A 15,066-nucleotide genomic window follows, 5' to 3' on the forward strand; every position below is an offset into this window, starting at 1 on the left:
GCAGTGGAAAAAAGGGAGTAAAAACTTCAGCTTTCTAATTATCTTAGAAATACCTGGTACAATATGTGTTTCCAAGTTTCCAAGTCTTCAGACCTTGGAAGAATAAGATCTACATTAGCAGCACTCTGAACTCTTCACTGAAAATCAAAGATTCATCAAACTCACAATTGTATCTCATGTACTAGGTTAAAAAGGTGTAATATTATATTGCCTCACCTTGATTACTGTGTGCAGTTTTGGGCACCACAGCACAAAAAGGATGTGAAACTATTGGAGAGTGTCCAGAGAAGAGCTACTAGGATGGTGAAGGGCCTAGAGGGGAAGATGTATGAGGAGCGGCTGAGGTCACTTGGCCTGTTCAGCCTGGAAAAGAGGAAACTGAGGGGACACCTCATCGCAGTCTACAGCTTCTTCACGAGGGGAAGTGGAGGGGCAGGCGCTGATCTATTCTCTTTAGTGACCGCCAATAGGACCCGCGGGAATGGTGTCAAGCTGTAATAGGGGAGGTTCAGGCTGCATATCAGCAAAAGGTTCTTCACCAAGAGGGTGGTTGCACACTGGAACAGGCTCCCCAGGGACACAGTCACGGCAGCAAGCCTGTTGGAGTTTAAGAAGCATTTGGACTGTGCACTTAGTCACATGGTCTGAATTTTTGGGTAGACCTGTGTGGAGACTGGAGTTGGACTCCATGATCCTTGTGGGACCCTTCGAACTGGGGATATTCTATAATTCTAGGATTCTATTCTTACTTAGATAATTAAAGATGGACTTCACTTACTTGTAAGAATGAGAAATTTCACATAATCTGTTGAGAAGGATCAAGGAAATCTGAATTTCTGAATATAACACTAGTAGGAAAAAATGTCTAGGTAAAAACCTTCCCCTCTACATACTAATGTTATACTCCTTCCCCCAAATAGAATAACTCCACAACATACATGTTCTATTACCTATAACAAGAGAAACGAAGAGGATGAGAAGAATAGGAACTAGACATGAATAATGAAATACCTGAAGCCATTGAAGAGATGAAAGACAGAAGTTGCATGATGAGAAGTGCTGGAACAAAGTTGTTGGAAATAGTGCAAACAAATGAAATGGAGTGGTTTTTTTTTTCCCAAAATGGGAATGAAGAACTGCTGGACATTGAAATAACCGGGACAGGTTAATCATGGGTTAACCATGATTACAATTCTGTACAAGGACAGCAGCAAAAGAGGGAATGGAAGACAAGGAGAAAAAATAAAAAGGGATGATAGGCTTAGGAGGTTAGTTTTAATTCACACAGGAACCAACAAGCACACCAGTTTACAAGAACAGATAGGTAAGAGAGATTAAAGAAAAACAGCAATAAGTAGAAAATTTAATCAAGTTACAGCACCTCATCTGTCTGCCCAACCTGTAACAGACTTTACCGCTTATCAGCATTTACTCTTCTGAAACTTACCTTGCAGCTCCACAAGCCTGGTTTTTACAGCACTTAATTCCTCTTCTGCATCATGCATTCTCAAATTAGCATCTTTTCTGGCAACTGCCAATTCATACTCCAGACTTTGTCGCACTGCCTCTCCTTTCTCAACTTCACACCGTAATTTGACAATCTGGATTTCATGGTTAGACAGCTAGAAAATAAGATTTGTTTCAGAAAACTGGCAACAATGCTCCTTTAAATAAGCAGCATGTTACAAAAATATGCCTGCGGAGTATTTTCAGAAGATATCTTGAGTTGCATTTACAGCTACCTTCTTATTACACTTAAAAACTAGTCTTGCAAATGACAAAATCTGCATAAATATACTGTCATTGTTTTATATGCAAACTGGTCATATTCCTAGATCAAGTTCAGGTACTTAAAAGAAACACCTTCATTCTTTCAAAACTATTCCACCTTAAGAAAGTAAGTCATGATAGTGTCATCTTCTTGCACCTCAAAATTAAAAACTGCAGCTACCAAAACATTCTGTTCAACAGGCAATTTTCTATCAATTTTCTTCAAATTTAACACTTTGAAGAACAGTTATGTTGGGATGCTAGGCTACCAAACCTCTAGTAACTGACAAGCATGCATATGAACATAAAGTTTAGTTCAATAAAGGTACCCAGTACTCAAACAGAATGCAGTTAAATTTAACAAACAACAAATTAAGAACGGAAAACTTTTCAAAAAGTGACCTCATCCAGATTAAGAAACACAGTCCCATCATTGTAAAATACAGATTTCGTCAGAATGTCTACAGAGTAGCCTCTTGACTGGAATGATATTGGTTGTAGGTAACTTGAGCACTCCCATTATATGTAACTATACTGTAAATAGAAAGAAACAGTCTCTCAAGTAGTTCATCTACTTAAAAAGCAACCTGACTGTGCAGTACAAACAACAGCAACATGGTACAGCACATTAATTTTGCTATGTACACCCAGTTTACGAATTCTCAATTTAAGAGGTTATTCTTCAAATCCAGATAGCTTCTGGTGCCCATTTTTATGGAATAACACCACAGCTGATGGGACAATGGAAGAAGAATGCAGCACAAGAGCAAGTTGCTGTGGGAGAAGCAGGAATCTCTTCATCTACGTACACACTCCAATAATAAATGAATGTGGAAAAGCAAACTTGGTTTACTGGCTCAATTTAACCCCAACAAAACCAACGAGAACCTGCATCCATCACCCCCAGAAAACTGCTAAGAACAGAATTACCATCCATAGTAGTAATACTTCCACACAAGCACAGTTTAAAGCAGCACATCACTCCTCAGATTGGCATTAGTAAGTGTAGGGAAGTATTCCTAGTATCAAAACCTCTGCAGTTGATTACAACTACCACTGTACTCAGTACTCACCTTTTCTTATGTATACAAATGCAAAAATTTTTAATCTATCTTAATTTGAGTATCAAAGTATTTTCTTGCTATTACCACTTCATTTCAATACTAATCTGCTACAATACCACCAGGAAAAATCTCTGTAATGCTGGTAAAGCAATCTCCCTGCGAATGAAGCTTTCATTAAACAATGCCAAGTGCTTGACAAACACTTCCACTGGAAGAGGCTCCCCAGGGAAGTAAGTGGTCATGGCCCCAGACCTGCCAAGGTTCCAGAAGCTTTTGGACAATGCACTGGGTCTGATTTTTGGGTGGTCTATGCAGACCCAGGAGCAGGACTAGATGATCCTTGTGGGTCTCTTCCAACTCAGGACATTCTATGATTCTATTCCACAACATTTGCACTTTATACATTTTGCTACAAATTCTGCAAAATAGCAAATTTGTACAAGGTAAGACAGTGCAAGACAATCAATGTCTTGCACCCTAGCTAGATAGGTAGATACCCTAGCTAGATTTGATGTACACAAACAAAAACAACCATGAGTCATAAAGCTAGCAAAATGATCTCCACAGAATTAAAATGCTACCCTAATATTCTGAAAAAATAAAAATAGAATAAAGAACTAAATACATTATTTTTATCAAGCTAGATTCAAGCTGTGGCATCTATCTTTTTGTGCCATTAGGCAATTTTATCTAACAAACTACTGGTGAAGGCAGAAATTTTCCTTGCAGAAAATTTGCACCAAGGTTGGAATGACTTTAATTATTAACAATGACAGGAGAGCCACTAAAACAGGTATGAGAGGTCTGTAGAGTGACACCTTTATCATTATTTTTCAGCTAATGACTGCACTTTCAACACATCATGCGAGAACATGATTTTAATGAAACAAGATTACATTTCTTAAAAGAGCAAAATAAAGCAAACAAAAAAAAACTTACTTCTTGATGGTGTTTAATGGCTATGTCTAATTTTTCTTTTTCGGCTTCATAGAGTTGCCATGCTAGATCTTCATCAGTGTCCAATTCTGATTCATCGCTATTTTTTAGTAACTGTGACTCATTCTTGGCACTATCTAGGCTGCAAAATATGAATGTTTTCAAAATACATGAATACTCCTTATAAATTTTAGTGGTCCCTTACTTCAATGATTAGTTTGTGAGGCAAAAATTCAAAACATTCACAAATTATGCCATGTAGTTGTTATCATACTATTGCTTTTTGAAAAAAGAGTTACATATAATTGCTTGTTATGCAGGATACGGGATGTAGCTCTAGGCACTGAAAATAGATATATGTTTTGTGTTTCCAAACGTTGATTTTAAAACGTGTTCTTCTATTGTTTTTCATTGTCTTTGTTATTGATTCAATAATCTTTCAAGACGCTTTCAAAACATCATTCTATCTCTTATTTATCTCCTGCAGTAGGGTTCTTTTTTTTAAAAAAAAAAAAAGAAAAAGCATTGACTTACCATCCCAAAACCACCCCTATCATGTAACAAATGCACATATTTGGAATCAAAATAATCTTTACATATTTTTTGAAAGATGCATACATTTGCATTTCACATAAGCAACTGATTACTAACATAATACCTATTAAAGGTCTAGTCCTCTAAAATAGCTAATATGTTCATTTCAATTAGAATTTAATTTAACAGAAAAACTACTTGACAGCAGGATCAGTCCTTAGGAACCACAAGCAATATTAAAATAATAGAAACAAGTTTTTATACATAGACTGGAAATTGAGTACAAAAATGAACATTTCATTAAAATACGCTAGTTTTATAATCTTGTGTGCAATTACTGTAATTTCAGGTTGGCCACTTTTAAATTTATTTCAAGAGTTAAAACTCAGTCTTCCCATTTTATATATATATATATAATATATATATATAGTAAATGTATATATATACACACGCTATACTATATTTACTATATATATAATAAAAAAGTCTGGCTGGAGTAATTAGCTGCTCCATACAAAAGCAAAAGTTTTCAGAATCACTAGGAAACACACCATGAAGAGAAACATAATCAGATTAGCCAAAAAGGTGCTATCATCTCACACTGAATTAAAAATGATAAATCATTATCTTACCTTTGTCTTAAGAGTCCTAAGTATTAATTGCAAAACAACAGAACCTACTGGGATTTATTTTTTTTTTCTAAGACCTCTTTACCCTTGGGTTTGTGCAGAGGCACAACTAATATTTTCTATGTCTGAGAGCCCTACGTGATGATACACATAGCAGAAAAAAGACAAGAACATTGTCAAAAACGAGAACAATAGCATATATTTTTGACTGTTACCTTTAAAGACATCACTACTAATGAAGGATGAAATTCTATTTCTTATAAAAGGTCAAAAAATATTTTGATGAAATAAATATTAAGTCTATTTTCATTTAAAACCAAGACAGACTTTACCTATGAGACCAATATAACTGTTATGTCATCAGTAATTGTTTTATGGGGTGCTGTGTATTTGACACGTTTTATATGTTTAATAATTGTAGGAGATAAGGATCATTAAAACCTGTGCGCCCTGAGAGAAAACCATAGGTGCATTACTAGCTTTCAGGGTTACTGTGGTAGCCATACCCAAAGGAATCAACATCACTCAAATGGCAAAAGATCAACAACAAAGTAAGCAATATCACGGATTGCTATTTTATATAACTCATAGCTATAGCAGTAAGAAGATGTGGTAAATCAAGCAGGAAACAAGAAGGATCTGAACAGCCGGAGCTTCCAGAAACTCTGTAAAAGCTTGTTTGTGGACATCGTGTAAGTGTCCACAGAGACTTATTTTCCCCTCCGCTCTTCTCCATGGCTGGAGAAAACCAATGAAAGACAGACATGTCATTATTCAGGGATGATACAAAAAGTATCAATCTGATTTATAGGCAGCTAAAAGAAGACCAGAGTTAGCAAAGCACAAGTTAGGGAGAAAATCAGAATCCAAATTGTCCTTCTCCTCTCTCTGCAGTCTTCAAGGAAACATATGCTATGCAATGATTATGTTACTTTTTAGCTGGGGGGTGGGGTTAGTGTGCATGTGTCATTTTTCTTCTTTAAAGCCAGTAATTATCTCCAGCGCATGCAATACTTTCATGCCACCTATTGTAGGAGATTCTTCCTTCCATGTTCATATGTAAAGCAAAAGGGTTACTGTACAAAGCTCAGTGAAGCTTAAATCAAAGACAAAACCACACAAAATTCCTGGAAAGTTTCACGTGTGATTTGGAATCTAATAGAAACTCAGAGAAAACTTTGTATTTCCATTTTCATATATTCGTGGTTCATCAGTAATAGGTTTTGAACAAAAACATCTATTCTACCAGCTACAGCTTTTGTCTAAGGCACTATTTTAGTAACATCTTCAAATTTCTTCAAGACATAGGCAGGTGAAACAGCTTTTGAGTTCTACACTGCAAAATGCCTTTCTGTAACTCAAAAGCTTTAAATTCACATTCACTTCCTAAGTCAGCTAGCTATAGTGGACACAGAACGTTATAGAAGAAGGTTTTTGCTATCTTTTCCTCCGTATCTAGCAGAAAGTGTAAACTTTGTAACAGTGATTATTTTATTATTTCTTAATATTCCTATTAGTATAGTCTTGCTAAATTCCTCTACCTCAAGGAGCAGTCTGCAGTCTGACTGCCTAACCAAAGTTAGAAGTCATGGAATTTTCTTATTCCTGCCTACATCATTGCCAGCTCTGTATAATCAGGCTTTAAACAGTGGTAAATAGCTGTTACAGCTAAGATAAACAGAATTAACTAAAGCTTAGTTTAATTGTGCTAAGTATCAAACATGCCAGGCTGTAAAAAATACAGCCTGCATGTAAGACTTAAAGCTGACCTCTACCACCTCACCTAATGCAGAATCTTTCTGTCACTCCAGGTCAGAATTCCTGACTGCAGACAGGAACTCCTTCTAATATCTAAGTCATGTCTTTGTAATCCTCACACAAGAATTCCAGCACATCAGATGGTCATTACATGTATCTTCAAGCAAAACTTTTTACATGGTGACTATATCAGCATGGCACGGCTTTGATGAATCACATCTTATTCTTCCTCAGGCTGAATTACACAGTTTCAGGGACCTTGAAAATTAGTCACAAAGAGATGAACCATAGTACGGAACTACAAAATATAGAAGTAAAGCTCACCAATTAGCTTCCTGGATTGCATGACTGACTGTAGAAGATGAACTCTTGATATCCATTATGCAGATTTTTAAGTCTACGAACAAAAAAAAAGAAAACATAATGGAAAGAATACTTCATTAAAAAATCTTAAAAATAAATCTAAAATAATATTCAATGAAGGCAAGTCTGAAGCAGCAAGGAATTAACAGTATATCCGTGAGTGTGCATATATTTGATATCAGCTTCTAAATGGGAGAGAAGCCTTTCAGGTGACATTAAAACAGCGACCTCATTCTGTGCTTTTTCATAATGCACTCAAATCTTATGGCTGTGGTGTCTTTTGGTTTGTTTGGCATTGTTGTTTTCCTAGCGTCATAACACATTTCAGGCCCCAGATGGTTTCTTCTGTCACACTTAGCAGCTTCACTTTTTTGTTTGGCACATGCTGTTTGTGGTAGGTGGTTTAACCAGAAACTGGCATTACTGCAGACCATTGCTGAGGCACCGAATGGCTGAGCTGGGAAGGGACATCTGAAGGCCATCTGGTCCAACCCCTGCTCAAGCAGGGCCTCCTAGAGCAGGCTGCCCAGGACCGTGTCCGGGTAGCTTTTGACGATCTCCACTCCCCCACCCACAGCAGAGAACTGCTTCTTGATGATGGAACTTTTTGTGCTTCAGTTTGTGTCTGTTGCCTCCTGTCTTGCCACTGGACATTGCTGAAAAGAGCCTGGCTGCGTCGTCTTTGCACTCTCCCTTGAGATATTTATACGCAGTGGTAAGATCCACTCCAAGCCTCCCTTCCCAGAGGAGATGTGCTCCAGCCCCTCGATCGTCTTCGTGGCCCTCCATTGGACTCTTTTCAGTACGTCCATGTCTCTCTGCTACTGGGGAGCCCAGAACTGGACACAGTACTCCAGGTGCAGCTTCACCAATGCAGAGTAGAGCTGAAGGATCTCCTCTCTCGACCTGCTGGCGATACTTCACCTAACGCAGCCCAGAATACCGTTAGCCTTCTCAGTAGCGAGGGCACGCATCTGACTCGTGTTCAGCCTGGTGTCTACCTGGGCTCCCGGGTCCTTCTCTACACAGCTGCTTTCCGTCTGGCTGGCCTGCAGCATGGTTGTTCCTACCCAGGTGCAGGACTCTACACTTCTCATCGCTCAACTTCATGAGGTTTGTTGTCAGCCCACCTCTCCAGCCTGTCCAGGTCCCTCTGGATGCCTGGTTAATTCAGCCTCCCCACAGTTTGGTCTCGTATGTGAACTTACAGAGGATGCACTCTACCCCATCGTTCAGTTTGTTAATGAATATGTTAAACAAAACTGGACACAGTACTGACCCCTGGGGCAGTCTGCTCATTACAGGCCTACAACTGGACTTTGTACCACGGACCACTACCTTCTGGGTCCAGCTGTTCAGCTGGTTTTCGATCCACCTCACTGTCTGCTAATCCTTCAACATACCGCTTTTCATTCTTCAGCAGCTTCTCTCACGCAGGACAGTGTAAGAGGCCTTACTGAAGTCTAGGAGGAAAGTATCCGCTGGCCTCTGTCACCCCCGTCCTTCAGGCTGGGGATTTCATTATAGAAGCGTAACCAGTTTGGTCAGGCATGACCTCCTTTTGGTGAATCCTGACTACTACTGATGATTTTTTCCTTCACGTGTCTGGAAATGGTTTCCAGGATTAGCTATTCCATCACCTTCCCAAGGAAGGAGCAGAGGTTTTCTTGGTCCTGCTGCTTGCCCTTTTTGAAGATAGGACTGATGTTTGCTTTTGGACATTAAGCTTCGTGGACTGCATGACTGACTGTAGAAGACGAACTCTTGATATCCATTACGCAGCTTTTTAAGTCTATGAACTCTGGAGAATCAACATCACCTTCGACTATAAATATTTTTAGTTGAGAAGCTTCAAAGATTACTCTTTTCCATACGATAAAAACTTTAAAGCCTGTAACAGAGACATACTTTAATTTTCTTAGCAACATAATGAAAGAATCATTTGTCAACACTCACAAATAGTTACCAAACAGCACTACTGTGTCATGGGAACAATCACCACCAACTGTAGTTTGAAATCAGCTTTACCCAACAAAAACAACTGTACAGTGAGTCCTCTAAGCTTGAATGCTGTAGATGAAAAAAAATAATGCATTTTATAGAATATCTGCTGCCAGAGTTTTCAGAAGAATGCCAACACAAAATGTTGTGTAGCCTATATATGCTGTTCCACTCCTTACAGTTTTGATTCTCTTAAGAAGATAACAAATTCAATTTATCTCCAAAATACTGAGGGAGATATTTTATGTCTTCTAATACTGGAGTATTATTTTATTATTAAGTAATACTTAAAATACTGGAGGAGGGTGAGAGGCAGCGTGGGGGGTTCGAGTCAATAGCCAAGTTTAGGTGAACACAGCAACACAGCTAGTCTTCCATTACACAAATCCGCTACTTTGTGCTTAAAAATATCTGTGTTGTATCAGATACATCAGCAATATACGAGGGTAGAAAGGAGGAGCACTAAGCTACAGCCCCCATCACCTTTAGAGGAAACTTTTTAATTCGGTATTCGTGACAGGGAAAAAAAAAATCAGTATAAATAGCATGTTGATAACATAGATTGTATTAATAAGAGAGCATTTCCTTGTAGCGAACTGATTTAGGGGTTCCTTCCGTTAATTACAGCCAGACACCACGGTACACGCCGAGGCACGCCGCCTCCAGGGTGGGGAAGGAAAAAAATAAAATGGGGGGGGAGGGGGGTGCAGCCCGAAGCGCAGCTCACCGGGAGCCCAGGGTGCCGGGAAGCTCTGCCTCGACGCTGGGCTATCGCCGGGCGGGCACGATGCCCCGCGGGCGAGCGGCGATACCCGATGGGGGCAGCGATGGGGCACCGCTGCGTAGCCCACCCGCTCCCGTCCCGCCGCACCCCGGGGCTGCCGGCGGCGCCGCTCGGTCGTTAGGGCCCGGCGGGGAAGACGCGGCCGCGGCGCGTCACGGAGACGCCGCGCATGCGCGGGGCGGGGCGGGACGGGGGCGCTCGCCGCGGGCTCCCGCCTCGGCCGGCGGCGGGGGGGTCGGAAGGGGAGCGGAGCCGGGGGGGTTGGGGGAGGAGGGGGGGGGGAGACAGCCCACCCAAGGCGTGCCAGAAGGGCGGGCACCGTGTTCTTCTGGAAATCCTGCCACGGGCTGGAGAGAGTTAAAGCTGCATCAAAGTGTTCAATAAGTGTCGCTAACGTCATAAGCACATGCACGTTGGGGCTCTGGTAGCGAGTAGTCGGAAATGTGTTATTTTCCTATTGCTGTGACGAACTTCTGCAGGCCCCGAGAAACCTGGGTCCCTTGCGGAGAGTGTGCCTCAGCAAGGGCGCATCACAGCTGTCACCAGCCACGCTCGGCAAAACGTTGGGCAGACGGTCTCTTAACGCTCATCTGCACCTGAAGAAAAAACGCATTACGATGTATCACCTGCAATTATGATTACAGGGAGATCTGAGGGAATGCATGATCCACAAGCGGCCGGGTTAATCTCAGCAAATTCCCAGCCCAGATACGGGCAGGTTATCTGAGAATGCACAGTCCGGGCTGCCACCGTCACAGTCCAGGCAGGTCACTGAAGAGGCTCAATACCCTGACAGACAGGGCACAGAATGGGCACATATTAAAAACACAGAAAACGAAAACCTTCTTCGGACAACTCAGTTATCATTACAGAAGGGATCACTTAATTTAACTGTAATCGAAGCTGGCCCTAATTACCAGCTTAGGTGCGCGTGAAGGCTGGGTATACGAGCGTCCAGCAAGCCCCACAGAGCTTGTATGGGTGCCATGTTCCGCACTGGGTGCGCAGAAATGGTCCCATCTGCGCTGTCCTGCGGCGTAGGTAAATACCGTCCTCTTAACACTAAGGGGAGCTGTGTGGCATCATCTCATCCGAGGCTTTCTCGGCGGCGTTTGGTCTGGCAGCTCCGTCTCCAGATTTGGTGCCACTGTTTAGTCTGGATGCAACAAGTGGAAGCAAACAGAGACGAGTCTTAATCTTTTCCTTAACTCAGTCTTCTGAATCTAAAGGCTTCGGATTATGTAGCTTCAAAAATCTCTCGGGAAATACTATTAGTGATTGAAATGAAAACATGATATCTGTTATATGTATATAAATATATTACATTTATTAAATACATAAGCAAACATAAAATCGTTTATTCTTTTTTCTACTTGGAATTCCCCAACAGGACAGAAATTACGCTAAGGACAGTTATCTATGAAGTCAAAATCAGCTTATATTAACCACAGCACTGCAGTTGGTCCTCAGTCAGGAAAACACTCATACTGAATTCAAAGTACAGCTAATTGCTTTGGATTACAGGTCGACATGATTTACTTCATTATCACAAGTACTGTCACAGTAGTTGAGGTCCCCTATGACTTTTACCCACAGTTGTTTCCTGTCACTTTTAACTGCAGAAATGTCTCTTTGGGCTGAGATTTCCTAAGATGCATGGTGAAATATTAAGCTGATACTAATATCCTTCAGCATAGACTGAAGTTTAAATTGCAAGAGACAAAAAGCTCCATATTATTTCGCACCCTCCAAGAGGTCTCAAAACTTGATCTCTAGTTTGTGATCTGATCTGTATAATCTGGTTTCAGCTGTGGTTTTTTTCTACATCTGCATTATATGGTTGATTTGTCTCATAAACAAGCCAATGAAGTTCTTTGTCCAGGTCTGTAACAGTAAAAAGAATCATTATGTTACAATTATTTTAACAACAGAATTTCCTTGCTGATCAAAAACATGGTAGTGATTGAGGACTCCTCTGCTGTCGTCTGATGGTACTTGAAAATTGAAGCAGATGGAAAAGGCATAGAATACTAAAGGAATATAAATTACAGGATAACATGGAAGGAATTGGAGAGACTTCAGATCATGTGTACAAATTCTCACAGGTTTTCTAACCGTAAAATCTTCCCAGACATAGAACCAATAAGCAATTACTTTATCTACCCAAAAGAATGCACAGCTTTTTTTTTTGACCTTGATTCATAAGCCACATTAGACAAAACAGTACTGACTTATGCATGTAGCAAAGAAAACATCCCTCCGTCCTCGACTACTGAAAAGTTCATCTCCTGCATAAAATGCTTTAGAAGTTTTTCACTCTTTAAGGAATATTTCAGTCTACAACCTATGGATACTCAGGATAATTTTTTGTTTGTTTGTTTGTTTGTTTTTCAGGAAGATAGCAACAAAACTGTATTAGACATTGAATTCAATGTTAACTTTTATGTGTGAAATAGATTCTTTAGAGAGACGTGTTCACAATGTGTATAGAAGCAGCACTTGAAGTTCTGGAAAAAGAAGGTGAAAACCTGTTACGTCTGTATGGTTCTCACCTTAGCAGAGCACGACCAACTGCTTCACTTGCAGACAGGATGACAGCCTGCTGTTTTGCAGAGCAAGCTAACCCACACCTGCAGGAAATCAGTTGGAAATACTGTTTCAAACAGACAAGCTCAAGAAATGCAACTCCTCACAAGAAGAATGTTTTTGTTTGTTTGTTTTTGTTTTTTCACCTGTGAAAAAGTTGCCACAGCTTGTGATAGCTTGCTTTCTATCAGTGCACTGACCTCTTACTTTAGCACCAGCTGGCAGGTCTGGCTCTGCAGATTCTGTCATTCAAAATGAAACCATTTGCTAAAAATTGGTGATGCTACCCTTCTTAAAGCTTAATAGCATCAGTATGACCTGCTACTGTCTTCCGAGCACAGTGTCTGCATTGCAACGTACATGTCGTTTCGTTCCATGTTAGCCTATATTTGAACAGTTTGTCTACAGTCTTCTGTTTACTTAACACTTTAGTCCATATTTGAACAGTTTGTCTTTAGTCTCTTTACTTAATGTACAAATGAGCCTGATCACACGCAAAATATAACTTGTTCAAACAATTTTATTTTTTCATTCTTTAAATCATATTTAACTTTGTATTCTTTACCTTTTAAAAATGTATTAGTCTCATTAGCCTCTTCTGAAGAACACCCTACTTTTTGATAAAACCAAGTAATCTTGAATTGCTTCCTTAATTAGGAAAAATCAAAACTTTTTCAGAAGCCCTCCACTGAATTAAATGCAATGTGCAAGGCTTCTGGTTCCTGAGAAATAGCAGATTCAAAAGGATGTTTCCAAAGGCTGAGAAAATTGGAATGTCCTCAAGACATTCCGTAAGCACTGCTTCAAAACTAAAATACGAACTTATTTAATCTGATACGGAAGACAAGTGTAATCATATGACTAAACAGAGCAACGATTTAGCTACGGGAATCCCTGCAGATTGTCAATTCCTGCCTAGCAAAATATTAATATATGGTTTTTTTGTTTGTTTGTTTGTTTTTCCCAGTACTCAACACTGTCACATTTATGAAAAATTAGGAAACTTTATCTACTGCTGAAATTGGAATGACTGGATGCACCAAAACGAAGAGTTCTGTAACTACCAATGCAGTGACTGTTTTCTACTGGTCAAACTGGTACCTTCTGCTAAACAAGTCCAGATGTACAATCTACCTTAGTCGTATTTTTTAAACAACTTCTGCCACAAATGTGTGAAGAGTTAACATTTATAAATTACCTTTTTTTGCTTAAAAGGACAAGGGAGCCTGGAACAAAACAGGACTTTCTCTGTGGCAACTGAAGTGGGTGTTTTGGGTCTGACTTCACTTTCAGTATCAAAACTAACACCAGTATGCTGTTTCTTCTTACAAGGATGTCTCCTTCTACACCAGTGCCACAGAGGAGAGACGACAGAAATCTGGCCCGTGACACTTGCGCACGGTGCCCCATAGTGAGGGTGGCTGCTCAAGCACTGCGTGGTTTCATCTGCCAGCGTCAGATAATGTAATTATGCGAGGAGTAAGAACTAACTTTGTGTGCTACGCCTCTTCCTTACACCTCTTCTTCCTGGGTTTGGCCACAGTGCTAGCACAAACGCTGCGCTTGCTGTGCGGGACCACGGGGAAGGGTCAGAACCACACCTGAGCTGGCGGGCTTGGTGATTTTCAGTGCAGCAGGAGAAGCACCAGATCCAACAGCACAGGCAGGACAGGCAGGGGGACAGAAGCTGTTGAATAAGCTGCTTCAGGAGGGGGTGAAACGGTACGAGACGGGCGGTTTTGGTACTGTCAGGTAAACAAGCCGGAGTAGATAAGAAGAGAACAAGGAGCACAGCCTGAACAGTAGTCCAGATTTAAAAGAAAAAAAAAAAAAAAAAAGAGTTGTGACCACTAAGCTGTAAGACCTTCAGACAGCAGAGACTGAAACCAAGGGCATCAGTTGGTGAACGCGGGGGGAAACCCAGAAGTTAAGAGAATAAACGAGGTTAGGAGCACGTGGGGAACAGCAGCAGCCTGGGGACTGGCAGGAGTAAGGGCTGCGAGGTGTAGAAGAGGAGCGTGCTTTAACAGGGCTCGAAAGCGGAACAAAGGGGAGGGCTGGGGCAGCCAGCACCAGCTCGGCTCCGGGCGGCGACGCAGCCCCGACCGCGCTCCGCGCCGGCTCCCTCAGCGCCGCCAACGGCCGCTGCCAGCGGCGGGAGGGCGGCAGCGAGGCAGCGCCGCCCCCCCCCGCCCCGCCTCCTCCGCGCCCCCGCCCCGCGGGCGGTGGAAGGTGCCACTCGCCGGGCCGGGGGGGCCGGGCCGAACCGGACCCGTTGGCCGGCTTCCCGCCCGCACCGGCTCTGCCGCCCGGCGTCCCCCCGCCGCGTCCCGCGGAGGCGCGGGGCGGGAGGGTCCCGGCGGCCTCTCCTCGGCCGTGCCCGCGCGGGTCCCCCCCCGCCGCCCTCCGCCGCGTGGTAGTGCCCGGCACGGCGGGAGGAGGGCGCGCGGCGGCGGCGGCTAAAGGCGGAGGTGGGCGGCGGGCCGGGACACAGCTCGGCGGAGTCGGCGGGGCGCGGGGAGGAGCGGCGTGGCCGAGGTGCCGCGGGCGGGCCGGAGACGGCGGGGAGCGCGGGGCGGCCACTGAGGGAGCGGGGCGGCCGTTGGGAGCGGGGCGGGGGCGCGGGGCCTGCGGTGGGAGC

At 42.3% G+C, this 15,066-nt stretch overlaps 2 protein-coding genes across 19 annotated transcripts in view; one reads left to right on the top strand and one right to left on the bottom strand.

Moving 5' to 3' along the window:
- The window catches only part of CCDC171 (coiled-coil domain containing 171), a 171,289-nt gene extending 162,524 nt beyond the window's left edge, over positions 1-8,765 (bottom strand). For all 6 annotated transcript variants that reach the window (XM_083816338.1, XM_083816336.1, XM_083816340.1 and 3 more), the window contains exons 1-4: positions 8,458-8,765; positions 7,016-7,088; positions 3,774-3,912; positions 1,448-1,622 (exon numbers count right to left, since the gene is read on the bottom strand). In XM_083816338.1, coding sequence (XP_083672464.1) covers positions 1,448-1,622; positions 3,774-3,912; positions 7,016-7,088; positions 8,458-8,467 — 397 coding nt within the window. In that variant the 5' untranslated portion in view covers positions 8,468-8,765. The remainder of the gene's footprint in view (positions 1-1,447; positions 1,623-3,773; positions 3,913-7,015; positions 7,089-8,457) is intronic.
- Positions 8,766-14,687: 5,922 nt separating this feature from the next.
- Positions 14,688-15,066, top strand: part of PSIP1 (PC4 and SRSF1 interacting protein 1) — a 36,711-nt gene continuing 36,332 nt past the window's right edge. For 8 of the 13 annotated variants that reach the window (XM_083816352.1, XM_083816353.1, XM_083816343.1 and 5 more), the window contains exon 1: positions 14,828-14,963. The gene's annotated coding sequence lies outside the window, so the exon portion shown is untranslated. Of the gene's footprint in view, positions 14,964-15,066 lie in introns of all 13 variants that reach the window. The other 5 variants (XM_083816354.1, XM_083816344.1, XM_083816346.1 and 2 more) reach the window with 2 other exon arrangements.

This window comes from Anser anser (assembly GCF_964211835.1).
Source record: "Anser anser genome assembly, chromosome: Z".
Taxonomy (NCBI): domain Eukaryota; kingdom Metazoa; phylum Chordata; class Aves; order Anseriformes; family Anatidae; genus Anser; species Anser anser.